The sequence below is a fragment of the Lithobates pipiens genome, unplaced genomic scaffold (assembly GCF_037356315.1).
Source record: "Lithobates pipiens isolate NorthernLeopardFrog02 unplaced genomic scaffold, aLitPip1_a1.2 Scaffold_35, whole genome shotgun sequence".
In the NCBI taxonomy this organism is placed as follows: Eukaryota; Metazoa; Chordata; class Amphibia; order Anura; family Ranidae; genus Lithobates; species Lithobates pipiens.
The window spans coordinates 7,833,610-7,860,652 of NW_027507811.1; the positions used below are offsets into that span (position 1 = coordinate 7,833,610).

At 46.9% G+C, this 27,043-nt stretch overlaps 1 protein-coding gene across 1 annotated transcript in view; it reads left to right on the plus strand.

The window, feature by feature from the left end:
- Nucleotides 1-27,043, plus strand: part of LOC143955711 (uncharacterized) — a 338,238-nt gene that overhangs the window by 5,731 nt on the left and 305,464 nt on the right. The window contains exons 2-3 of the mRNA XM_077465827.1: nucleotides 15,819-16,040; nucleotides 16,128-16,334. Of these exons, the coding sequence (XP_077321953.1) occupies nucleotides 15,891-16,040; nucleotides 16,128-16,334 (357 nt within the window). The 5' untranslated portion in view covers nucleotides 15,819-15,890. The remainder of the gene's footprint in view (nucleotides 1-15,818; nucleotides 16,041-16,127; nucleotides 16,335-27,043) is intronic.

Consider the following 27,043-nt stretch of genomic DNA (forward strand, 5'->3'; position numbering starts at 1 on the left):
TCCTTGGCCAATATCTCACCTTATCTGTTGTTGGAGTGGTTAAAGGCTGCAACAACCAACTATAGCGGGCTGCCACAAATGATGCCCTTCCAACCTTTAGAGTCCACTTTTGATTTAAATCAAATATACATACATATATATATATATATATATATATATATATATATATTTTTTTTTTTTTTTCTTTTTTAGCAGAGACCCTAGAGAACAAAACGGCAGTTGCTGCAATTTTGTTACACAGTTTTTCGCTTATCGTTTTTTTAAATGCAGTTTGTTTGGAGAAAATACACTTTAATAAATTAAAACAAAACATAATATATACCAGTGGCGGCTGGTGAAGTTTTTGGATGAGGGGGCGCCAGACCCCGCCCATCATGACCCGCCCATCATTTTGGCCCCTCCCATTTCTCATAAACCACGCCCCTTATGTAATCTGAAAAAAAAATTGGCGTGGGTTCCCCAGAGCATACCAGGCCCTTAGGTCTGGTATGGATTCCAAGGGGAACCCCCTACGCCGAAAAAACGGCGTGGGGGTCCCCCCAGATCCACACCAGACCCTTATCCGAGCACGCTACCCGGCCGGCCAGGAAAGGGGATGGGGACGAGCGGGCGCCCCCCCCCTCCTGAGCCGTACCAGGCTGCGTGCCCTCAACATGGGGGGGGTGCTTTGGGGGAGGGGGGGCATGCGGCCCCCCCACCCCAAAGCACCTTGTCCCCATGTTGATGAGGACAAGGGCCTCTTCCAGACAACCCTGGCCGTTGGTTGTCGGGGTCTGCGGGCGGGGGGCTTATCGGAATCCGGGAGCCCCCTTTAATAAGGGGGCCCCGGATACCGGCCCCCCACCCTATGTGAATGAGTATGGGGTACAATGTACCCCTACCCATTCACCTGTGAAAAAAAGTACGAAAAAAAACACAACACAGGGTTAAAATATTTTATTGCACAGCTCCGGGGGTCTTCCGTCTTCGGGGGTCTTCTCGCCGGACTCCTCCGCTATCTTCTTGTAGCTCTTTTGCTAGCGGAGGAGCCCGGCTTTCTTCCTCGCCGCCGCCGGCCTCTTCTCCCGACTTCGGGGGTCTTGTCCCCCTCTTCGGTTCTTCTGCCGGGCCACCGCGCCTTCTTATAGCTCTTTTACAGGCGGTGGCCCGGTCTTCTGTCGCCGCCGCCGCCTGTTCTTCTTCTTCTTCTCCAGGAGATGTTGACTCGACGATCTCTCCGGCCGCGATGCCAGGGACGCACTGCGCTGCCACTTATATAGGGACAATGGGGCGGTGTCACATGGGTTGATGTCACATGGGTTGGTCACATGGGTTGATGTCACATGGCGACAGTCCCAGCATCCTCCGGGACTGTGACATCGGCTATGAGTTTAGAGTTACAGAGAAGGGGTCTAGCGCTAGACTTTTTGCTGTCGCTCCGATGTTCGCGGCAATACCTCACATGTGTGGTGTGCACACCATTTACATATGCGTGCGCGACCTAGGTATGCGGGGCACTTTTATTTTTAAAAAATATATTTTTTTTTATCAATTTTATTATATATTTTTGTTTTTAAACTGTCCCTTTAAATTTTAATAAACATCTATTGGCTGAATGGGAAAAGGGCTCATAGGCTGATAACACCTCATTACGGCATGATTTTATTGTAATGTCTATGATATTAAATCCTGTGAGTGATACATTCCCATTTGACATACACCTCATAATTGTCCCTTTGTGGTTATTTCTTAAAGAAAAATAAATTATATTTCCTGCAAGGTGTGGCAATAAAGTGGTCTTTGCTCCTGAAAGGACAGATGTTCATAAAACCTTGCAGTGGCGTAACTAGACCCCTCGTGCCCCCCCCCCCGTGCAAGAAACCATGACGGGCCCCCTTGACTCTGGACCGGGGTCCTTCCCTCTGAGCCTGGTGGCAGAACATCAAGGTTCAGTCGCAAGTGGGACCTTTGTGACCCTGGTAGCTTTGCTACTGGTATCAGTCTTTTTTTTTTTTTTTTTTTTTAGACGTGCAATTTGTTTCATTCCAAATTCGTTTAAAGAAATTTTGACAAATTTGTTAATTTGGAAATATCCAAATTAGCGAAAAACCCATTTTAACGAATTTTTCCAAATATTCGTATATTCGAAAATTCAAACATTCAGAAATTTAAAAATCGTATTTTTGAATTTCCGAAATATCCGAGTACAAGAATCTGAAGATAAGAAAATCTAAAATATCCGTAAATTTAAATATTTAGAAAATTTGGAATCCGGAAATTGGAAAATTCAAATACCGAAATTTAGGAATTTCGAAAAATCTGAAAATAAGAACGAAAATTCAAAAGAACGAAAATCCGCAAATTAAAAAAACGAGAAAATCGGAAATAGAATCTAACTAATAACAACTTTACTGTTACTGTTTCCTTTTCAAATTTGGCTGTTAGTCAACATAACGAATACAAATTTATCTGACTTTACGAATTATCCAAAATAACGAATGCTGCATCTAAATAAATGGAACAAAACTATTTAGTAATAATAAAACATTTTTATTATTATTTATTAATAATTTGTTACATTCCATTCGTCTAGATACGGCATTCGTTATTTCAGATAATTCGTAACTTCGGATAAATTCCTTACGTTCACTAACAGCCAAATTCGTATTCGTTATTTTGACTAACAACCAAATTTGAAAGGAAATTTCAATACCTATAATTTAATAGTTAGTAATAGTTATTATTAGTCAGTTAGTTATTATTTCGGATTTCTTTCATTTGGATTTCCTTTCTTATTTTTGGATTTTCGGATTTGAAAATTTTCTAATTTACGAATGTTCAAATTTTACGAATTTAGATCATAACAGATGACCTGAAAAACGAATGAAGCAAAAACGAACACATTTTTCGGCAGTGCACGTCTAGATTTTTTATTATTATTTTTTATTTCCATTTAAAAAAAAAAAAATTACAATATTATTTTTTAAATTTTTTTGTTTAGGAGCCCCGTTGGGGGGCTTTGGTGAGATATCAGGGATCTAGACTGACATCTGATGTTCCACCTTTGAGACAAAGAAAGGAGATAGAGACTGGAGGGTTTTGTCCTCAATCTCTGCAGCCTCAGCTGCACAGAATGACTGGACAGGAAGAGCTTTGTACAGAAGCTTCCCCTTCATTCACAAATGGAAGCATAGGAAACACAGTTTACTATGCCCCAGGTATGAATGAACAATCGGTACACTGAATCTATTCATTCAGACAAGGAAGGGGCCAGTAACATATTTACTGGCCCCATCCCTGCTCTCTATCTTGACAGATCCCCCTGCAGTAGATGGTGGGAGAGGGTAGGGGGAAACCCGGCAGAGCTGGGGGGGGGGGGCAGAAAGAAGCTGGATAGGAGGAGCGGTGGGGGTGGCTGCATATAGAGGAAGCGATCTCTTTTCTCATTTTCCTCCTGCAGCAGCTGGGTGCCTGTGGGAGAGAGAGGAGGAGAAGCAGCATGGGACCGGGTTGCAGATGTGACCCCTGTAGGTACGCCTCTGTACCCTGGCTATGTCCAGGGGTGTCAAACTGTCAGGGCTGGGCTCGGGTCTTCCTTCTCAAAGCTCAGCTGTTGGCTAATTGCCAGCTCCTATCTCTCCACAGTGACTCACCAGTTGATGATATCCTGCTCGTCAGTCCTGCCTACTTAAAGGGGTTGTAAAGGTTCGTTTTTTATTTTCTAAATAGGTTCCTCTAAGCTAGGGCATTGTTGGTTCACTTACCTTTTCCTTTGATTTCCCTTCTAAATGTTTTTTTTCTTTGTCTGAATATTTCACTTCCTGTTTCTCCTCAGTAAACTTCTCACCATCATCCGAGTGGTGGTTAGTCAGCCAGAACAGCTTACTGAGGAGGAACAGGAAGTGAGAAATTCAGACAAAGAAAACAAAGAAAAAAAACATTTATAAGGGAAATCGAAGGAAAAGGTAAGTGAACCAACAATGCACTAGCTTATAGGAACCTATTTAGAAAATAAAAAACAAACCTTTACAACCCCTTTAAGCCATCCAGCCCAGATGATCTTTGCCTTCGCCTTGGTCAACGTCTCTAGAGACGCTCTCCTATGTTCCTGTTAAAGATTTGTTTGGCTGACATTCCTTCTGGCTCCAGATCCTGCTTGCTGCTACTCTCATCTCCGGCTCCCTGACGTTTTGGCTTGTCTGACTATCCGTTCCGGTTCCTGAACTCTGGTGTCACAGATCAGCTGCGGAGCTGATCTGTGTCTCACCTTTGCTGCTGTAGGTTCGGCTGGATCCTGTTGTTCCACTAGCTTGTGCTCAGCTCTGCTGCACTCTGCAGCTATGGGTGTCGCCAGCCTCACCTGTTGCTTAATTATATCATTCCTTCCTGCTACTTCCTGTGCAGCCCCCCCCCCACCCCCCCCCCAAGTGCTTCTCTATTAAAATTCTTCTCAGATCTGTTTCTGGTTGCTTGAGCAACGCTTGTTTCTGAGCTCCCTCTGTGTAACCTGCTTTAATCTGACCTCTCGTGAACTGATCTCTTGTGTACCGACTCGGCTAGTTCTCCTGATTACGTTGTCTGCTCCCCTTCCTGACCTTGGCTCTCTATCCGACTCTCCTTTGCTTCATCCATCCTTGTCTGACAGTGTCTTCTGGTACTCCTCTAGCGAGCGGGGTGAACCCGGGGGTCGTGAACTGGGGTCAGCACGCAGCTAAGCCCAAACCCTTGTGAGGGGGTCCCTGGCAGAATACCAACTGGCTCTTAGACTCCACGCCCCAGGGGGGAACCCGTGTCACCTGCTCGCCTGTGGGCTCACTGTAGTAGTACCATGACATCTGGATATGTTTTGACTAAGTTTACCTTTTTTTTATTATTATTATTATTATTATTAATAAACAAGTGTGATTTAACTGTACTTCTGTCTCAGTCTGAATCATGGTTTCTGACACAAACTCAATTTCTTCACCGGCCCCTTCACCGTTACGGTTGCCCTCAGAGGGTAGGTTGTATCTGCAAGACTAGATGTCCCTCCCTTACATCACAGGGAACCCTCTTACCATGTGCTGCTTCCAGGAAGAAGCTAAGGGTAGAGCTGGGCACCCAGAAGTTCAAGGTCTGGAGGAGGGCTGGAGTCGGCTATACTGAGACCAGGGAAGGCGGAGACAAGAGGGTGCAGGATCTGCAGGAAGAGTTCTGTAGGAAGAGACAAGCTTCTCCACTGCTGCCTGAAGATGTGCAGGTTCTGGCAGAGGAGTTCTGTCCTCTCTGCTGCTGACTGCTGAGACGGGGTAGGAGGAAGAAGGCACCCACAAGCCTCTCTGCGGCTGCTCAGATAAGCTCGGGATCTGTCAGGGGACTTCTGTTCTCCTCCCTGCTGCCGACTGCTAAGACAATCATGCAACTGCCCCTTGGGAATGTGCCGTTACACAATCTGGGATCATAATTAAATGCTTCATGGACTGGAAGGCATTCATCATAATGTGAGCTCTAGTATATGCAGAGGAAAGGTCCATCCACCATCAATCAAGAAGAACCCTGGCTTGCCGAAGACACCTGTAATTAAGATGTGTATTGCTATGAGGCACTTGTGTCAAACACATTGCCTGCTGGCCGAATCCGACCCACCAGGGCATGTGGTCCTCGCACCTGTCCTTCAGCTGAGGCACCCCCCTTGTCTCCGCCCTCACCTTGTCTCAGCAGTCAGCAGCAGAGAGGAGGTCAGAAGTCCTCTGACAGATCCTGAGCTTCTCTGAGTAGCCAGAGAGAGAGAGATTTGTGGGCGCCTTCTTCCACCCCCTACCATCTCAGCAGTCAGCAGCAGAGAGCAAGACAAAACTCTTACAGATCCTGCACCTCTCTGTGCAGCCCTTTGTCTTCGCCTCCCCCTGGTCTCAGCATTCAGCAGACTCCGGCAGATGACTCTAACCCTCCTCTGGTCCTCCCCTGACCCTGCACTGTGTTCTTTTTCACACCTCCGCCCCAGCTTCTTCCCAGGAAGCAGCACAAGATCAGGGGGGTGCACTGTGATGTAAGAGGGGGTGCACTGTGATGTAAGGGAGGGTGGGGAGGCTCCTGACATCAGTTGGGACATCTAGACCTACAGATACAGCTGGCCCTTTGAGGTTGACTATAATGCTGATGTGGCCAGAGTTTTGAACCCCTGCTATGAGGAAAAGCTTATGGAGGAAGGCCATCTAACTCCAGTTCTAATTTGAAGCTGGTCTCTTACCATCAATTTCCCACCAACTATTTTTTTTATCTTAGATTAAAGGTATCCCAGTATAAAAGTGTCTTCTTTCAGTGTCTTCACCTTTGGGTGATTTTGGCACTTGGGCAGTCCAATGGTGGGGTTCTCTCAGGCTCCCGAAGACTGCATGAGTAATGATGTCACTTTAGAGGACTAGTGGATGAAGGCACAGTGCCGGATCACCGGTCTTCAGGAGGAGGTGTGGGCGAGGAACACATGACAGTGGAAACATGGGTTTTTAAGGCTTTAATTAAAAGAAAAATTAGGAATAGTAGGGGGTAGTAAAGTGGGATTGAAGAGGGGTTGCTTGTGGATGAGCTTTTAGTTAATAAGGAAGCAAGCTTCCTGGACCTGTCACAATACTTCCCCAGGCATTGCACAATGGTTCTAAAAGCCCCATTGCTTTCTCGTCCATCAACTGTTGAGTTATAGTGCTGCCTACAGGAGGACTGGGAAACAAAAAAAAATTGTAGTCCAACTCAGGATTATTCCTCCTACAACCAGCATGCCTCCTTTTTTTTTTTTTTTGCTGGTATCCTAGAAGGGTGGGCGTTGTTTCTTTGCAGATATCTGAAGCCGCGTTTCCTCAGCCTAGCTCTGGAGTTGCGTACCCAGACCTTGCTGGTCTGGATATTGCAAGGATAACCTAGAAGTAACCTTCAGGCACTGGGTTCTATGTCTGGCCCTTTCCAAAATCTATCCTGGTCACAAGCTAGCCACAGAGTGTTATCCAGCTCCAGAACTATTGACATTGCGTCAGCACTTGCCCTATCTTGGAAGACTAAAGCAGCCTGTCAGGAGGATCCTGCCAGTAGACTTCAGTCCGGACCTTCCGCCGTGCGTCCGCGGGTGCGCGCGCGATCGTGCGCGCGTGTGTGCGCCTGTTGGCGCCAGGCAGGCTATTTAACTCGGCTTGTCACATCCAGTTCTTGCTGTCTGACCTACAGCGTGCGAGTACCCTGATTCTGAGAACCTGCCTTCTGTGACCTGCTGACCCGGCTTGTTTACCTTCTACTCCTGCTATCCGCCTGCACCTGATCCCGGCCTGTCTGACTTCCCCTCTGCTTCATCCTTCGGTTCTTCTGCTGCCTGCCTGTTACCGACCCGGCTTGTCCGACTACCCACCTGCTTGATCCTTGGTACCTTCGCTGACTGCCTGACCTCCGACCCGGCTTGTCTGACGGCTCTGCTTCCAGCCTCCTGTTCCGGTGCCGTTTGCTGCATCTCCAGTAGTGGTTCCAGCTCCTACCAGAAGTCCTGCTTCTGCCTGAGTTCCTGCAGTTAGTGATGGCCGAACGGTTCGCCCGGCGGTCGTTTTGCGGCGAATTTCGGACGTTCGCGGTCCGCTCGTTCGCTCGCCTATTGCCGTCGTTCGCCCCGGCGGACTTACGTGTTTTTACTGTGTAAAGGAACTTTGACCTGATGACACATCCATCATGGGGTACAGGACAGCCAATTGAGACATGACAGCACATGGACACTTGGACATTCCCCCTAACCTATAAATACACCCGATCCAGTGGCCATTTTACATTCTTTCTTCTGTCACTATAGGGAAAGGTTGCTGTGTGGAGTAGGGAGAGATAAATCGCTAGCTATTTGGTACACAAAAGTTCTTTTCAGGACTGGTATAGGTGTTAGGTGTATATAGGTTTGCTGTGCTACTGATTCTTGCAGCAGCCTGAGTGTCTTTTGTCAGTTTAGAGAAAGGGAAAGGACGGTGTGTGCTACAGGGAGAGTCAGTTTAGTCGTCATCATCATCATCATCATTAGCTGTTACTATCAGGTCCACAAAAGAGCTATTCCAGTAACCACTAATTGTTCCAGTCTACTCTTTTTTGCCACTTTGTATAGGGACAGGAAGGAAGCAGTGTGTCAGGCAGTGAGGGTCAGTTTAAAGACTTGCTGTTACTATTAGTTCCACAAAGGTTCTTTTCAGGACTGGTATCAGTGGTATGGTAATAGGCTTGTACACGTATAATATTCTTTCTTCCCAAATATAGAAAGAATATTATACTTGACTGCTGCCCTTCTGCTGAAGTCTGCTAATCATTCACAACTCACTTGTTCCACAAAGCTCTTTATCAGGACTGGTAACTTGGTCTAGGGTGCTACAGTACATAGGGTTGAGTGCGGTACAGTCTGCTGTTCTGTAAGGACCGCTATCGGTCCACAATAGATAGGGTTGAGTTGCACCACTGCTGACCGCTGCCCTATACTGCAGCAGTCCTTCAGCAGTATAGGGACTGACGTACAGTCTGCTAATCACTAACACACAACCTGCTTGGTCCACAAAAGTTCCTATAAGGACTGGTAACTTGGTCTAGGGTGCTACAGTACATAGGGTTGAGTGCGGTACAGTCTGCTGTTCTGTAAGGACCGCTATCGGTCCACAATAGATAGGGTTGAGTTGCACCACTGCTGACCGCTGCCCTATACTGCAGCAGTCCTTCAGCAGTATAGGGACTGACGTACAGTCTGCTAATCACTAACACACAACCTGCTTGGTCCACAAAAGTTCCTATAAGGACTGGTAACTTGGTCTAGGGTGCTACAGTACATAGGGTTGAGTGCGGTACAGTCTGCTGTTCTGTAAGGACCGCTATCGGTCCACAATAGATAGGGTTGAGGTGCACCACTGCTGACCGCTGCCCTATACTGCAGCAGTCCTTCATTGGTATAGGGACTGAAGTACAGTCTGCTAATCACTAACACACAACCTGCTTGGTCCACAAAAGTGTATATATGCCCCTACCCTCCTCTTTGAAGAGGTTGAGCGGTGTCATATTTCTACTGGGGCTGCTTATGAGGGGATCACACCATCCCTGTGCTGTGCTGACTTCCTCCTGGGGGTTCTTATTATGAGGGGATCACACCATCCCTGTGCTGTGCTGACTTCCTCCTGGGGCTGCTTACGGTGCTGCTGTCAGTGCTGTATATCACGGTGCTGGTGTGAGTGCTTAATGTCACGCTTCTGATGTCAGTGCTGTCTGTCACGGTGCTGCTGTCAGTGCTGTATATCACGGTGCTGATGTCAGTGCTGTATGTCACGCTTCTGATGTCAGTGCTCTCTATCACGGTGTTACTGTCAATGCTGTATGTCACGGTGCTGCTGTCAGTGCTGTATATCACGCTGCTGATGTCAGTGCCCTCTATCACGGTGCTGTTGTCAGATGCCTCTATCACGGTGCAGGTGTCATTGCTGTATGTCACGCTGCTGGTGATCATCTCCTGCACCCTCTTCTTTGCCTACCCTGGTCCCTGACCTTCCCTCTCCTCCATTGCCTTCATGCGCCCCACAGTCCTGAATTGTCAGAACAATTTCCCATATAAAAAAAGAATGCTTGTAGTTATCGATCCCAAATTCACCTCATACATGTGTTATGTCATTGGCCATGTGGTGGGACTATGTTTGCCCAGCTAATAATTATCCTGTGGCTGCAAATTCGACCTAAAGGTTTGAAACGTTCGCCTCCCATTGAAGTCAATGGGGCCCGCCGCGAACGTTCGGTTTCGCGAACGGTCGGCCCCGTTCGCGGTCCGCGTTCGCGAAACGTCCCGTCGGAAGTTCGTCCATCACTACCTGCAGTGGTGTCCTTTACCGGCCACCCCACCTGCTGCTCTGCTTCTGCTTCCTGCACCTGCCTGCTGATCCTGTTCCTTCCCGGTTCCAGCCATCCCTTGATCCAGCTGTTGATCCTGCCAGGCACTCGTGCCACTCCTGACTCTTGTGTCACCTGTAAACTCTACCAGGGCCCTTGAGTCGGAGTCGCAAGAGAGGTCTCTCCCTGCAGGTTTGGGCTCTACCACCAGGTACGTGACACAGCCCATAGATGATTTGATTCCCACCAAGGGTAGAAGGAAAGAAAATCAATCAATTCCTGCAGTTCTATTGTGTTCTGCCAGCAGGGGGAGCACGGGAAGCCTTCCTGGAAACACAATGATTATTGCTAGCAACTACAGTGGAACCTCGGGTTGCGAGTGACGCGGTTTACGAGCGTTTCGTAATACGAGCAATTTTTTATTTTTTTTTAATCCTGACTCAATTTGTGAGCGTTGTCTCGCAAGACGAGCAGGATTCAAGCCTCTGAGGTGTGTAATACTGCATGGGGCCAGAGGTGTGGCCACAGTGGTGTAGTGGTTAGAACTCTTGCCTAGCAATAAGAAGGGTTGTTGGTTCGAATCCCAACCACGACACCATCTGCCTGGAGTTTGCATGTTCTCCCTGTGCCTGCGTGGGTTTCTTCTGGGTATGCCAGTTTCCTCCCACACTCCAAAGATATGCTGGTAGGCTAATTGGCTTCTGTCCAAAATTGGCCCCTAGTATATGAATGGGGACCTTGGATTGTGGGCTTCTTGAGGGTAGGGACTGATGTTAGTGTGCGATGTACAGGGAAAAGGGACAATTGTAGATACCTCACTCAGAATGGACTGGTGTCTTTATTCAACCTTACTAACTATGTAACTATCTGATGGAGCTAGGGAAGACTCTTGAGGATGGCATAGACCCATAGTTGCCAACATTGTTAAAAAAAAAATGCAGGACACTTTTTTGGCAGTGGGCGGAGTCTGGCTATAATTAGGGGGCGGGGTATGCGTTTATGGGTGTGGCATATGAAAATTTAAAAATGGGTGCTGTGGCGAACAATGGGCGTGGTTTACGTAAAATAGTGGGCGTGGCTTACATGGGGTGTGGCTCAAAGGGGTGTGGTTAGAGTCTGAGATGAATGCGGGATGGAGAGGGAAAGGAGGGGGATGGAGAGAGGGAAAGGAGGGACAGCAGCCCCCCGATCCTACACCACAATAGCAATATGTGTTTTCCAGAGTTTGACAAATCAGCAGATAAAGATACTCCAAATACCTGGTGTTGGCGCTTCAATCATCCCGGCGCCATGACTGTTATGGTGTCAGAATGATTGAAGCGCATTATTTCTATTATTACATTGTAATATGAAATGAAATAATTCAACTCACCATAATGCAGAATCAGTGGGAGCCATGAGCGCGTCACTAGCCATGTTGCCTGCCAACAGATGCCATCAGGTGTCCCAAGCGGAGTCTGTCCTTACATCAGGTGCCCCGTCAGAGGTACCTTCCTCACATCTGTGTCCATCAGCGGAGCCCCTCCTTACATCTGGTGCCCCTCTGACATCCACAGACCGCCCCCCCACATCCTGCACAGACCTGCCCCCACATACTCCACAGACCGGCCCCCACATCTCCAGACTGGCCCCGACATACCACTGGCCCCCAACATCCACAGACTGGCCCCCGACATACAACTGGCCCCCGACATCCACAGACTGGCCCCTCACATTCACAGACTGGCCCCCGACATACCACTGGCCCCCGACATAGCACTGGCCCCCGACATCCACAGACTAGCCCCCACAGACTGGCCCCCCACATCCACAGACTGGCCCCCGACATACCACTGGCTCCCGACATCCACAGACTAGCCCCCACATCCACAGACTGGCCCCCGACATCCACAGACTGGCCCCCACATTCACAGACTTGCCCCCGACATCCACAGACTGGCCCCCGACATCCACAGACTGGCCCCCACATTCACAGACTGGCCCCCGACATCCACAGACTGGCCCCTACATTCACAGACTGGCCCCCGACATTCACAGACTGGCCCCCGACATCCGCAGACTGGCCCCCCACATTCACAGACTGGCCTCCGACATCCACAGACTGGCCCCCGACATCCACAGACTGGCCCCCGACATACCACTTATACCACTGGCCCCCACATTCACAGACTGGCCCCACATTCACAGACTGGCCCCTGACATCCACAGACTGGCCCCCGACATCCACAGACTGGCCCCCACATTCACAGACTGGTCCCCACATTCACAGACTGGCCCCGACATACCACTGGCCCCCACATACATTCACAGACTGGCCTCCGACATCCACATACCATGACTGTCACTGGCCCCCCGACATCCGACTGGCCCCCGCTCCGACATCCACATTGACAGACTGGCCCCCGACATGCCGCCGTTGCCGCGCACAGGCATTTAACTGTGGCGCCGCCCACCGCCCTTTACACTGACACAAAAACAAACACACACTAGCAGCGGGGGTGGGCGGCGCCACAGGTGTAGACCAACTTCTGGTCTTCTTAAAAATGGCGGCCGGCGGAGACATTGTCTCCGCCTGCCGCCGACCTCTAGTGGCCGGCGGCAAAAAAACGGGAAATTCAATTTCCCGGGACAAACCGAATTTCCCGGGACATTTCCTGGGACAAAATTAATTCGGGACAAATGTCCTAATCCCGGGAATGTCCCGGGAAATTTGGGACAGTTGGCAACTATGCATAGACCCTGGAAGCATGAAGATTAAAGGTACTCACAAATCCCAACCCCTGGTATCAAGTGTAGGGTCAGATGGCCAGTTGTAACCAGGTCACTCTAACTGGGCACTAGGGACAGAGAAGATTGGAGCTCCATGTGCCTTTGCGAAAGAGAATGTAGAAGGCTCACTAAATCCAGCCACACATAGAGCAAAATTTGGCCGGTCCAGCAACAATCCGTGTATTGGCGGTGTTTGGAGACACTTGGGAACCGATGTAAGGGAGGACAGAGTAAAAGAGGGACAGAGGGATATTGTTCGAAATCAGGGACAGTTGGGAGCTGTGCGTGTAAAGGCAGGTGTCCCAATACTATTGACAATATAGTGTGTAGACTTCTCTGGGCTGCAGTTCCTCTGAGCTCCACAAGGTGGTGATCTCACTTCCCACCATAGAGACAGGAAGTCTCTATGGAAGATAGGAAATGATGTCAGGTAAAGACAGGAAGTGATGTCGGTATAAATAGGAAGTTCCAGGTGAGAGGTGAGTCAGGAGGAATTAGAGAGAAGACATTGTTGGAAGTGGCAGCAGAGGAGGTAATAAGATTTTATCTTCTATATATACCCAGTAACACCCCCCCCCCATCATGTCCGTCCTCTTCCTCCATAGTCACTGTGATGTCTTTTATCTTCAGCAGATGAAGGTGTAAGGATTGGGGATACCACCTTTTTGTCAAGCCAAACCCAAACACTTTAGTGGCGCACAGCAATTTTTTTTATTTTTTTGCAGTATACATTGTAGAATTGTAAAAGACCTGGAGCACACTTTTGGGTGCCCCAAGAAGAGTAGTATTGTGGCGCCGCAATGAACAGTCGGTATTGCTGAAAGGTCAGTCTGTCCCCCATTACAATTTCCCCAGGTTAGTCTGCCCCCCAGTACAATCCCCCCAGGTCAGTCTGTCCCCCAGTATAATTCTGCCCCCAGGTCAGTCTGTCCCCCAGTATAATTATGCCCCCAGTTCAGTCTGTCCCCCAGTATAACTCTGCCCCCAGGTCAGTCTGTCCCCCAGTACAATCCCCCCCCCCAGGTCAGTCTGTCCCATTACAATTCCCCCAGGTCAGTCTGCCCCCCAGTACAATCCCCCCCAGGTCAGTCTGTCCCCCAGTATAATTCTGCCCCCCAGGTCAGTCTGTCCCCCAGTATAATTCTGCCCCCAGGTCAGTCTGTCCCCCAGTATAATTCTGCCCCCAGGTCAGTCTGTCCCCCAGTATAATTCTGCCTCCAGGTCAGTCTGTCCCCCATTACAATGCCCCATGGTCAGTCTGTCAACCGGTATAATTCTGCCCCCCCCCCAGGTTAGTCTGTCACGCAGTATAATTCTGTCCCCTGTCATTCTTGCGTATGGGACCTGGGAACCTGCTGGAAGACACTGGGGGATACAGAGATCACACTGGGACATGCTTGCAAACAGACATTGGAAAAAGGGGGGATCTGGCTACAGGATCGCTAGGAATATCGGGGTCACTAGCAGTCTTTTTAGAATGTAGAACACTAGGAGTATAGGGGGTCACTTGAAATCTTTGCAGGAAGTCAGGGACACTAGGAAGCACTAGGGGGTACACTAGGAATCTCCTCCCCTAGAAATTGGGGGTACAGTAGGAAATTACTTGGAAATCAATGGGTGACCTGACACTAGGAACACTAGCTGTTGGTCTGGCAGAGCCTGAGGCAGTGAGCGCAGCTTAAATAGAAGGGTTAGAGAATCTGGCTGGATGGGTAAACCAATTGAATCAAAAACAGGTGGCCAACCAGTTTTGAACACAAGTCTTATTGGATAGGTGTTGGAAGGCAACATGATTTAATAATCATATTTCTGGAGTTTCTTTCTGGTTGGTACAACCAAGCCTTTGCTTTTATGGGGCGGTCTGAAATGCCTTTGTAGCATATCTGAAAGACGAGATCAACAACTTGGTTCTGGGCCGACTGGTATGATAATACACTGCAAACAATCTTTCAAAGAGATCCTTGGCTGCCAGGATGGTTGGTGACGGTGGGTGACAAAGATCAAAGGATCAACAAACACCTACAGATGATACATGGACAATGCTGCCCCTAGAGGCCAATACAGCAGGACAGACAGTAATATAAGATATTAAAAGGACTACCTCTTGACAAAATCTCATTGGACAGGAGGCTTAGTGGGGGTGGTTACGAATGGGTCTGAATGAATGTGTAAAAAGGGCACACAGGGCTTTTCGCTCTTGGTTCAAGCCCGGTGGCTCTCTGAGTCACATGGCTTTCTCTTTTGCCATCTGAGCCCAGCTGACAAAACAAATTTTCGAGGAAAGCATTGTGATAAGTATCTTTGATTCTTGTATTATATGTTTTGGTGTTATATGCTTTGTAATATCTTTCTTTAGTATTTTCATATTTTCTTAGGAAATAAATAAGACTTTGTTTTATTAAGCAGTGTGCTCATAGCTAACCTTGTATTATAGTGATATCAACAGTAACAAGTGATCAGAGTTTTAATAGACTAGCTAACTAGGGGACTAGACAAGGTAATACATGGGTACAATAAATTGAGGTAATCCGTAACCACCCTCAAATAATATTTATTGTACCAATTACTTCAATAAGGCTTAACAAGAGAACCTTGCAAGTTGAAGCCATGGAAATACATGTACTAGCATGCCCGCTGGTCTTTGGGAACACAGGAGGCAGATCTGCAGAAAGGGCAAAGTAACTATTCCTAACATTTGTGAAGGTTCAACACAAGGGATGTGTCTGGCCCTGGGAATTCTGGGACATTATCCAGTAACAGACAAGGGATGTGTCTGGATGGTGACTGTATCATTGTGTGTGTCAGGTTCCTATAAGGTGTCAGGATGTCACTGTCTATTTCTCCATGGAGGAGTGGGAGTATTTAGAAGGACACAAGGATCTCTACAAGGACGTCATGATGGCCAATCAGCCGCCCCTCACATCACCGGGTAAGAGGAGACTTTATTGTAAAGGAGAGAGCAGTACGGAGGCTCCACCCATCCCCCATCATCTGATAAACACATAGAAACAATGTATTCAGTCAGTGTGTGTGTTTCCTACAGATGGATCCAGTAATGGGAACCCACCAGAGAGATGTCCCCGTCCTCTGTATTCCCGGGATTCCACACAGGAAGGTCACACCATCCCCCACCATCATCAGGTAGATGAAGAACAATCACTGGTATTTAAGATTTATACACAAGCCTGTTTGTTACATTAAATGGTCTTTTATATATTCAGAGTGGAAACCTGAGAGATTCTAAAGTTGAGGTTAAAGAAGAGATAAAAGAGGAGGATGATGAGGATGGGGTGATGGAGGAGTTTCCAAAAGAACACAAAGATCTGTACCAGGACACCACAGAGGAGTCATCCAGCTACAGAAACCCACCAGAGAGATGTCCCCGTCCTCTGTATTCCCGGGATTCTACACAGAAAGTTCTCACCATCCCCCACCATCATCAGGTAGTTGAGGAACAACCTCTGGTAGTTATGATTTATACACCAGCATGTTTTTTTTTTTTTACAATAAATGTTTTATTATTTATCCAGAATGGAAACTTCGGGGATTATAATATTGTTGTTAAAGAAGAGTATAAAGAGGAGGATGAGGAGTATGGAGTGATGGAGGAGTTTTCTGAAGGACACAAGGATATGATGGAGCCACCTAGTAAGAGAAACCCACCAGAGAGATGTCCCCGTCCTCTGTATTCCCGGGATTCCACACAGGAAGGTCACACCATCCCCCACCATCATCAGGTAGGTGGAGTTGAGGGTCGGGAACATAAAGTGATTGAACACTCTGACATGTGGAGATGATGTGTGGACTCTACAAGATGATATTTTCTATGTGATCTCACATCATAAATACTTCTATGTTACAGATGTTATTTTCTGCCGTTCTGTTGGTTTAGGGTGAAGATCTGATGAACATGAAAGTTGAGGGTGAAGTAGAAGAGACGTATGTGAGGGATGATCAGCAATATACGGAGGAGGCTGGAATGACGAGGACATTCATAGAGGAGGACACTCCTACAGAGATCAGCACAGGTGACCCATCATATATTCTTCTCTTATCTCTGCTCTGTTACTGCTCACTGATTGGTCCAGAGTAGGGCGGGAGCTGAGTGATATCAGCCAATAATTTTATTGATAATGACCACCTGCATATTAGATGTTCTTTTTTCTCTCAGATAACCCCGATTCTCTTTACTTCAGACACTATTTATGTATTAAGACTTAATTTATACAGATTCTGGGGTTCAGCTTGCAGTCTACGTTGGACATAAGCTACAGGAAGAAGAGGTGTCACAAAAAAACCCAACTTCAAAAAGTTGCGTTCCTTGCGAAATAATAACAATTTGGATCAATTGTTCTAAACAATGGATAAATACATTTTTCTCTTTGGTTTATTCACAGGAAAAAGAAGGTCTTATTGAAGGGATATTAATGTTATTACCAATGGGAGGGATTTGACCTTGTGTTTGTCAGAAAACGGGGTCCAAAGCAGACTTGAAAAGCGTAATAATGGGATTTTTATATACTTTTACTACCTGTAAAATCCTTTTCTTGAGAGTACATCACGGGACACAGGCGCTTCATTACATAGTGGGTTGTATAGGCACCTCTGGTGATTGGACACTGGTTGACCCAATTAAAGAGAATTCCTCCCCTATATAACCCCTCCCATCTGGGAGGCACCTCAGTTTTGTAGCAAAGCAATAAGAAACCACGTAAAACCCAAGAGGGGCGGGAGCCCTGTGTCCCGTGATGTACTCTCAAGAAAAGGATTTTACAGGTAAGCTGTATATAAAAATCCCATTTTCTTGATCATACATCACGGGACACAGGAGCTTCATTACATAGTGGGATGTCCCAAAGCAATGCTCAGATTGAGGGGAGGGAGACACCGATCATAATTATAGACCGCCATGGACCGGAGGACCTAAACTGCAGCCTGCAGTACACTGCGCCCGAAGGCGATATCCTCTTGCCCTCTGACATCAACCTGATAGAATCTGGTGAATGTGTGGACTGATGACCAAGTCGCAGCCTTACAGATCTGAGCCAGGGAGGCCTGGTGATGCACTGCCCAAGAAGCACTAACAGCCCTAGTAGAGTGCGCTTTCACCTGAAAAGGAGGAATCTTCCCCTTTAAACCATAGGCCTGAGAAATAACTTGTCTAATCCACCTTGAGAGAGTGGATTTCGATGCCGCCTGGCCCTTCCTAGGGCCTTCCGGCAAAATGAATAAGCAATCAGTTTTCCTTATCTGAGTAGTTGCTTGAAGATAAATACTAATTGCTCTAACCACATCCAAAGTGTGTGATTCTTCTTCTGTGGACTGAGGGTCCGGAAAAAAGGATGGTAGGATTACATCCTGATTCAAATGGAAACCCGAAACCACCTTAGGTAGAAAGGACCTGTTGGGACGCATGACCACCCGGTCCTTATGGATAATTAAATACGGCTCCTTGCTGGAAAGAGCTGCCAACTCTGATACTCTTCTAGCCGTAGATATGGCTACCAAGAAGACCAATTTTTTAGTCAGGAGAACTAATGAAGCCAGATGCAAAGGTTCAAATGGTTGCCCCTGCTAAGTCGAGAGAACCAAATTCAGATCCCATGGGCATACCGGAGGTTTAACTGGCGGTCTTATCCGCATAGCCCCCTGGATAAAAGCCCGTACCAGGGAATGTGATGCAAGTGGCTTTTGAAAAAACACTGACAGGGCCGAAATCTGCACTTTAATGGTGCTTATGGCCAAATTCATTTCTAGGCCTGACTGGAGAAAGGCCAAGATCCTGCTAATGACATACTTTCTAGGATGCCATTTCCTGAGTTCACACCAGGAAACATATATGTCCTCCAGATTTTGTAATAAATAAGCCTGGAGGCCGGCTTTCTGGCATTGACCAGAGTAGAAAGGACTGGCCCCGAAAGGCCACGGTCTCTCAGAATGTGGGTCTCAGCAGCCAAACCGTCAAATTCAGACTGCGTAAAGCAGGCTGGTAGATTGGACTCTGTGAGAGCAGATCTGGCCGGAGAGGGAGGGTCCATGGCCTGCCTACTGCCAACTTCATGATCTCCGCGAACCATGGTCGCCTGGGCCAAGCCGGGGCCACCAAAAGGACCGACTTTGTCTCCCTCTTGACTCTTCCCAGGAACCGCGACAGAAGCGGGCACGGGGGGAAGGCATAGATCAGATTGTACTGATCCCAGGGAACTGTCAGAGCATCTGACCCCTGAGCAAGCGCATCTCTTGTCCTTGACACAAAGTTGTCCAGTTTCCTGTTGAACCTGGATGCAAACAGATCCACGTCTGGAGTGCCCCACCTGTGACATATGTTCCGAAACACGTTGGGGTGCAGAGCCCACTCTCCTGGGCACAACTGCTGGCGGCTCAGAAAATCCGCCTGCCAATTTTCCACTCCTGGAATGAAGACTGCAGAAAGACACGGAACATGCTATTCTGCCCAGACAAGTATGCGATTCCCCTCTTTTTGGGCCACCAGACTCCTGGTACCGCCCTGGTGATTGATATAAGCCACTGCTGTGGTATTGTCGGACTGAACCCGAACAGGGAGACCTCGCAGTCTGTAAGACCACCTTATGAGAGCCATGTAAACTGCCCGAATCTCCAAGATATTTATGGGCAGTAGTTTCTCGGTCGCAGACCATTTCCCCTGTGAGCACGTTTCCTCCCACACTGCTCCCCAGCCTGACAGGCTGGCATCTGTTGTGATAATCTTCCATGGAAGAGGAAGAAAAGTTTTGCCTTTCAGCAAATTCCTGGTTTGTAACCACCAGACGAGACTCTTGCGTGTCCCTGGGGATAGACGCATAGGAAGATCCAAGGATTGGGGCTTCCTGTTCCAAGCCGCAAGGATGCATCTTTGCAGAGGCCTTGAGTGGAACTGGGCGAATGGGACAGCCTCGAAGGAGGCGACCATCTTCCCTAACAGTCTCATGCACAACCGAATGGGGGAAGATCTTCTGCCCAGAATCAGGCGCACCAGATCCCCAATGGCCAAGGCCTTTAGCCTTGGAAGAAACACCTTGCCCTGAGCGGTGTCGATGATCATGCCCAGGTATTCCAACCTGGTGGCCGGCTGTAGGGACGACTTTTCTAGGTTTATGATCCAACCTAGGCATTCTAGGTGTTCTAGCGTTCTGGTGACGCTGTGATTCAGGAACGCTGCTTCTCCATGAGAAGCAAGTCGTCTAGATAAGCCATGACGGCTATGCCCTGAGCTCTTAGGTTTGATAAGAGAGGGTCCAGAATCTTTGTGAAGACTCGAGGGGCTGTAGCAAGCCCGAATGGCAGGGCCACAAATTGAAAATGGCGCCGCTCTACCGCGAACCTTAGAAATTTTTGGTGTGCGGGAAAAATTGGCACATGGAGATATGCATCCTTGATATCTATTGATGCCATGAATTCTCCCCCTTGCAGGGAGGAGACCACAGTGCGGATTGACTGCATTCGGAAGGACCGGATGCGTAAAAACCGGTTCAGATCCTTCAGATCCAGGATAGGTCTGACACTTCCATTTGGCTTTGGAATGGTGAAGAGATTTGAGTAAAACCCTGAACCCTGTTCTTTTGGGTCCACTTCTACTATCACCCCCTGGGATAGTAAGTGATCTAAGGCCCGAAATAGCGGTTTTTGCTTTACTGGATCCCTGGGGATCCTTGACCTTAGAAAGCGAGAAGGTGGAATCTCCTGAAACTCTAGCTTGTAGCCCAGAGATACTGAAGAGATCACCCACTTGTCCCAGATCTCTTCCCGCCAGGCTCCTGCAAACTGCAGGAGCCTTCCCCCCACTCGGCCGAGCTGGGGCGCCCCTTCACAGGGAAGCTTTTGGGCTTTGCTTGGCAGGCTTTCGCTACCAAGTCTTTTCCTGTCCCTGGGCTCGGCCCTGAGCCTTTCCTGTAGAGGAGGGCTGGGAAGGCCGTCGCCACTGCTTAGAGCTTGATGCTCCGGGAGAGAGAGCACGCCTGAATGAAGGACGCTTGCTCCTTTTGACTGGAAGGAGAGTAGATTTACCCCCTGAAATATTTTTTTTTTTATTTTTTATTTTTTTGTCTAATTCTTCTCCAAACAAACGTTCCCTTTTAAACGGGAACCCAATCAAATGCTTCTTGCATGACAGCTCAGCTGCCCAATTCTTTAGCCATAGGGCCCTTCGCATGTGTACCAACATGAGGGACAAACGTGATGCTTGTTGGACAGAATCCAAAATCGCATCATTGCATAATTTTCTACTTCCTCACTGGGAAGGAGCCCAAGCATCTGTTTAACCTGTTCCTTGAGGAACTGACACAACCCCACAGCTGCGACTGTAGGTTGCACCACAGCGCCAGTCATGGAAAAGGAGGCTTTTAATAAGGTTTCCAGCTTTTTATCAGTTGGATCCTTAAATACCTGCGCATTATCCAAAGGACAAGTCAGGTTTCATTCACGCAAGAAACAGCCGCATCAACAGTTGGGATCCCCCACTTCTTGGTGAAACTTTCCTCCAGAGGATAATGCAAAGAAAACCTTTTTAGGAGGAGCAAACAGTTTTATTGGGATGTCCCCAATCCTTATACAACAATCCCTCCATTAAGGGATGGATTGGAAAGGAATAGGCAGTCTGTGGGGCTTTCCTGACTCCCAGGGAAGAGACAGAGGATGTAGCGACTTCAGCAGCAGGCATTCTGAATGTGGTACGCACCAATTCAGTATAATACTGCACCTGTTTTCTGAGCGCCTGGGAGGAGGGGACTATCTCCTCTTCCTCTGATTCATCCGACTGCTCATGATCCCTGTCCCAAGATAGGGATCTCTCCTCATTTTCAGAAAAATCATCTGAGAGAGGAATTTCAGCAGAGGGAGGGGATCTACCCCTTTTCCTGCTATCTTTCAGGGAAGCAGAAATAAAATTCATTATTTTCTCTTCAAAACCCTCCAAAAATCGTCAGCTGGGGCGGATGAGTGACGAGAGGGCGTAACGTCCGCCCGAGGGGAGGGGCCGCCAGCGCTACAGCACACCGCACCGACGAACAAGAAGCAGGACATGGCTTGGAGCGGGGAGGTGAGAGACCCCAGCCCAGCCATGCGGGAGCCCACGGGGCAGTAGCTCGGAGCGGTGTAGCAGTATTCCACAGCCCTTGGAACAGAACACTACCTGACCCTCACAGCTCCTCGGATGGCTCCCCCCTCGTTCCCCCGCACAGCTGATTCCCTCGTCTAAGCATCAGGACTTCGGAGGTATCCGGGGATGTTTCTAGCAGGAGATACAGCAGAGAAAAGGACGGTAACTTCATTAACATCACAATGTCTCGGCAGAGTAATATATATGTATATAGGGGAAAGCAATCAATGTGAAAATGGAGACAGCTTAAGCTGGTAAGGGGAGTCTTGCATACATAGATGGTTAAAGCGTTTGATGTAAGGTGTGCACTAATGTGGCTGGGTGTTCCCGCTGAGTAGAGTTGAACCTCAAGTGTCCTAAAGGGAAGTTTTTTTTTTGCATGGCCGGATAAACCATAAACAGGACTGCAGTTTTTTCACATATGCCTATATCGAAAGCTGCTTGATTTATTTTGAGTCAGGAACCTAGAAGGCAATGTCCTAAGACAGTGGTAGATCCGCTGGGTTGACACATTATTATCCCCGCAAGATAAAACTGATTAATACATCACAGACTATCCCAAAAATCGCATATGACAATTACACATGTGAAACAACACGCTGGAAAAGTCGCATGGTTCTAAAAATTATGGCGATAAACACATATTGACAAGGAGAGTCGCATATAGATATGTGGAGGAAGCCTCTGAGGGTCCACTTTTATCCTGTTGAGATTGCACCTGCTGAGAGAAGTATCCCCACCTGTGAGCAACATTGATTGCAGAATCAGTTTATACATATTAGAGCACGGACATAACGGAATGAGTTAGAAAAAGCATTTTTTTTTCCGCTCTTTTTTTCTCTGGCATGCTTGGAGGTGATCAGAGAAGCAAATCTGATTTAAAGAATCCTAGAAGAAGATATAGCAAGGATGAATAAACTGTAACGGGATGTATTCGCTACCACACATTTTTAGGCCCAAACGCACGGCTGGATATATCTGGGGCAGGAAATTTAAAGGTGCAGCCCCAAGATATTGATGGCTCTATGGGATAGATGCGTATTGTCTCTGCAGCAGACAAACTGAACAAAACAAGACAGACTACCTCAATTATACACGACATTGTACATCTTAAACAGCACGGTGAAAAGTCGCATGAGTTGATTCCGGGACCTGTTCTCAGATCAATGCGCATTTTCCCCCGGACCTCTTATATATCTAATTTTTTTTTTTTTTTCCTTTCTTTCCTTCTTGTGGGGTATACGTTTGAAATAAGGCTTGGGGGCCAATTCTTACAGCCTGTCTGTCAATTCTCCTTGTACTGGGCCTGGTACATCAAGATGGCACGTTGCTAAAGACACTCGATAACATATTCGGACGACTCTGCGCTCCCCAGGTTCCACAGGCCTATGCCTAGGGGAGGGTTGGCACAACCCGAGGTCGCCCTTAGTCTAAGCAAAACATCCCCCCAGGATATATATTTATACCATTTAGAGGGGGTAATAACTTGGGGAAGCTGTTAAAGTAATAATAACGGGGTGCAGTATTAATCTACTGAGAGAGGAAGTCAACTGTGAGGGACCCCCGGGCAGTCAGCCAGTGGAACACAGGCATATGGTAGGAGGTAGGTTGGTAACCCCTAAGCAAAATTGGGGAGCAAAGAGATAAATAGGATTAATTAGCCACATAGAAGGCGAATCGCAGGAGGAAGCGACTTCAATGAGGATTCAGGACTAAAAGGAAAGAGTTACTGGGGTGCTCGGTTTCATATAAGTTTGAAATATAGTGAAATATGAGTAAATCAGCGAACAAGATGGCGAAAAGTGGAGCCTCACGAAATTTAAAAGATAAGAGCTATGATACGACTATTCAACAATATATGACACAAGGAGCAAGCCCCAAAGAATCGGGATCGGATAAAAGGCAACCAACCATCTCAGATTACAAGAAGGGAACAGGAAAACATAAGGGCGGAGGAGCACACCAGGACAGTGAGGACACAATAACACATAGCGAATGGGAGAGTAGTAAAATGGAAGAATCAAGGACAGAAGATCTCCCCCCCTCAAAAGGAGAAATGGCGGAGATGCTCTTAAAATTGGAGAATGCAATTAAAACAGATATTAGGGGACTTCGATAAGATTTAGGAGGACTATTAGAGAGAGTAGAAGCTACAGAAAATCGCATCGACCTCCAAGCCTTAGAGTTAAACAAAGTGTCAGATCAATTAAAAATATTACAACTAACACAAAGGAATATGCTCTATAAATTGGAAGACCAGGAGAATAGAAGCAGAAGGCAAAACTTGAAGCTCCGCTCGATTCCGGAAACTAAAGGGGAAGATTTAAGATCAATACTAAATAGCATTCTATCCCCCTGCTGGGGAAATGAGACGGGAGCCCCCCTAAGGATCGATAGAATTCATAGAATCGGTAAAGCAAGAACTGGAGATTTGGATAGACCGAGAGATATAATTGTGCGGTTCACATTTTTTGATGAAAAAGAGGAAATATGGAAAAAGTTAAGGGGAAAAACCCCACTTGTGTATGAAGGTAGAGAAATACAGATATTTCCGGACATTGCACCCGAGACGCTTTTAAGGAAAAAACTTTTGAAACCCCTGTTAGTCGAACTGCAAGCCCATAACATTAAATACAGATACAGATTGGCGCGAGGAGTCAGGGGGGGGGAGGAGGAGGGAGGCGGGAGGGTGTAAGGTGGGGGAAGGAAAGTAAAGTGGAAAGAGGGGTTAGGGAGGAAAGAGAAAGAAAAATAATGTGGACCACCCAAATAAACATGAGACAAAGTACCTTTGCAGGGCTGGGGAGCACTAGGACAAATAGATGGGTAACAGCAAAATAGACGGCTTGAAATTTATGTCCTATAATGTTAAGGGCATGAATACCCCAACAAAACGCCATAAGATCCTAGCAGAGCTAAAACGGTATGAGGCCGACGTTGTATCCCTCCAGGAGACTCATATCTCCCTCGCATCAAACATAAGGCTGTACTCTAGCAACTATCCGGTCTGGTATTATAGCGATACCATATCGGCTAGAAGTAGAGGGGTAGCGATAGGGTTCTCTAAAAGTACAAGATTTCAATTAAGTGAAAAAATGTGCGATGCAGAGGGAAGATATCTGTTTCTAAAGGGTACTCTAGAGGAACTGGAGTGTACTTTGGTAAATATATACGCACCCAATAGCAATCCAATCAGTTTTTTAAATAAGACATTAAATAAACTTATGAATTTTAAAACAGGTTATGTAATTATGATGGGGGATATGAACTTCGGCCTCAATCCGGAAGTAGATAGTTCATCGGATGTAAAGAAGATGAGAAGCTCTGCACATAAAAATTTACTACAAAAGCTGTACAACAATCAATTAGTAGATATATGGAGAGTAAAGAATCCTCTGGTACGTGACTATTCCTTCTATTCTACAGTCCATGGGACGTATTCACGTATCGACTATATTTTCATAGACCATGGGCTATTGGAATATGTGACGGACACGGGGATAGAAGTTATGACCCTCTCGGACCATGCTCCGGTAAAACTATGCTTGAATATTTCAAGGATAGGAAGGAAAACCTCTACATGGCGGTTGAATGAAGAGTTGCTGCTTGGGGAGGAGGACAGAATAAAAATTGCGAGTGCGATCGAACAATATTTTATACATAACGACACAGAGGAAATCAAAAGCCATACGTTGTGGGATGCACATAAGGCCTATATAAGGGGGATACTGATATCTATGGGATCTAAAAAGAAAAAAATGAGAGCCGAAAAAATCAACAATTTAATGAGAGAGATACACCAGTTGGAACAGGTCCATAAAAAAAGTAGGTTACAAAAAGATCTGGTACTTAAAAAGATATTAACGGCAAGGATGGAGCTGAAGGACCTTCTAGACCAAGAAGCTAGGATGGTGTTTAAAGGATTGGCCAAGGAACAATATATATGGGGAGATAAACCAAGTAAGTTTCTAGCTAGAATGTTAAAAAAGAAAAAAGGGAAAAATTTTATTGGGGTAATTAAGAATAAAAATGGGAAAATGTTCCATACCACCAAAGATATAGCAGAAATCTTCAGATCATACTTTGAGGGGATATTCTCAGATAGTAAGGTAGGTGCAAATAACGGGGAGAAAGAGAAGAAGATTAGGGAATTCTTGGGAAAAACTATACTCACTAAAATTACCCCCACTGAAAGGGAGATGCTCGAAAGGCCAATCTCGGAAGAAGAAATAGTGAGAGCACTACTAAAATCAGCTATAGGAAAATCCCCGGGACCAGATGGTTTTACAACATTTTATTACAAAACATTCAGAGAAGCCCTTGTCCCCCAAATGTGCCGGTACATGAATGGTTTGGGAGAAGAATATGGAATGAGTAGGGAAGATTTAATGGCAACAATTACATTAATCCAGAAAGAAGGCAAGGATCCCACGCAGTGCACCAGCTACAGGCCGATCTCGCTGTTAAACGCAGATACAAAACTCTATGCTAAAGTACTTGCAGAGCGAATGAAGGATTTAATGACAACACTGGTTCACCCAGATCAGACAGGATTCATAGGGGGTCGGGAAGGGAAGGACAACGGAATAAAGACACTCCTCCTGCTCCAGAAGATGCGACAGGGTGGAACCCCCAGTCTGCTTCTGTCGCTGGACGCACAGAAAGCCTTCGACAGAGTAGACTGGGGGTTTATGTTTAAGACACTGGAGAAGATGGGGTTTGGACCAAAGATGGTACAGAGGGTGAAGGTATTGTACGAACACCCAAAGACATGTATAAAAGTTAATGGGTGTGAGTCAGAGTCCTTTGAGATGGAGAGGGGTACAAGGCAAGGTTGCCCGCTTTCGCCCCTCCTATTTGTGCTCTCTTTGGAACCACTTTTAGCGGCAATAAGGGGAGACCCTGGAATAGAGGGGGTGAAAGTGGGAAAAGTTGAATACAAATACTCTGCTTTTGCGGACGATATATTATTGTATTTAAACAACCCCAAGACATCTATGCCAGAATTATTAAATCTACTAGACCAATATGGGGAAGTGTCAAACTTTAAAATTAATAGGTCAAAATCGGAGATAATGAATATTAATATTAGCAAGCGAGAGGCACAAAGTATGCAACAGAATTGGAAAATCCAGTGGAGGAGCGAACTGAAATATTTAGGGATAAAACTATCAAAAACAGAAAGGAAAATGTACCGCTGTAACTACATTCCGTTATTAGATGAGATACAGGCAGAATGTAAAAGGTGTAGCTATAGACCACTATCGTGGTTGGGGAGAATAAACTCATTAAAGATGATAATATTCCCTAAGATCTTATATAGGTTCCAGA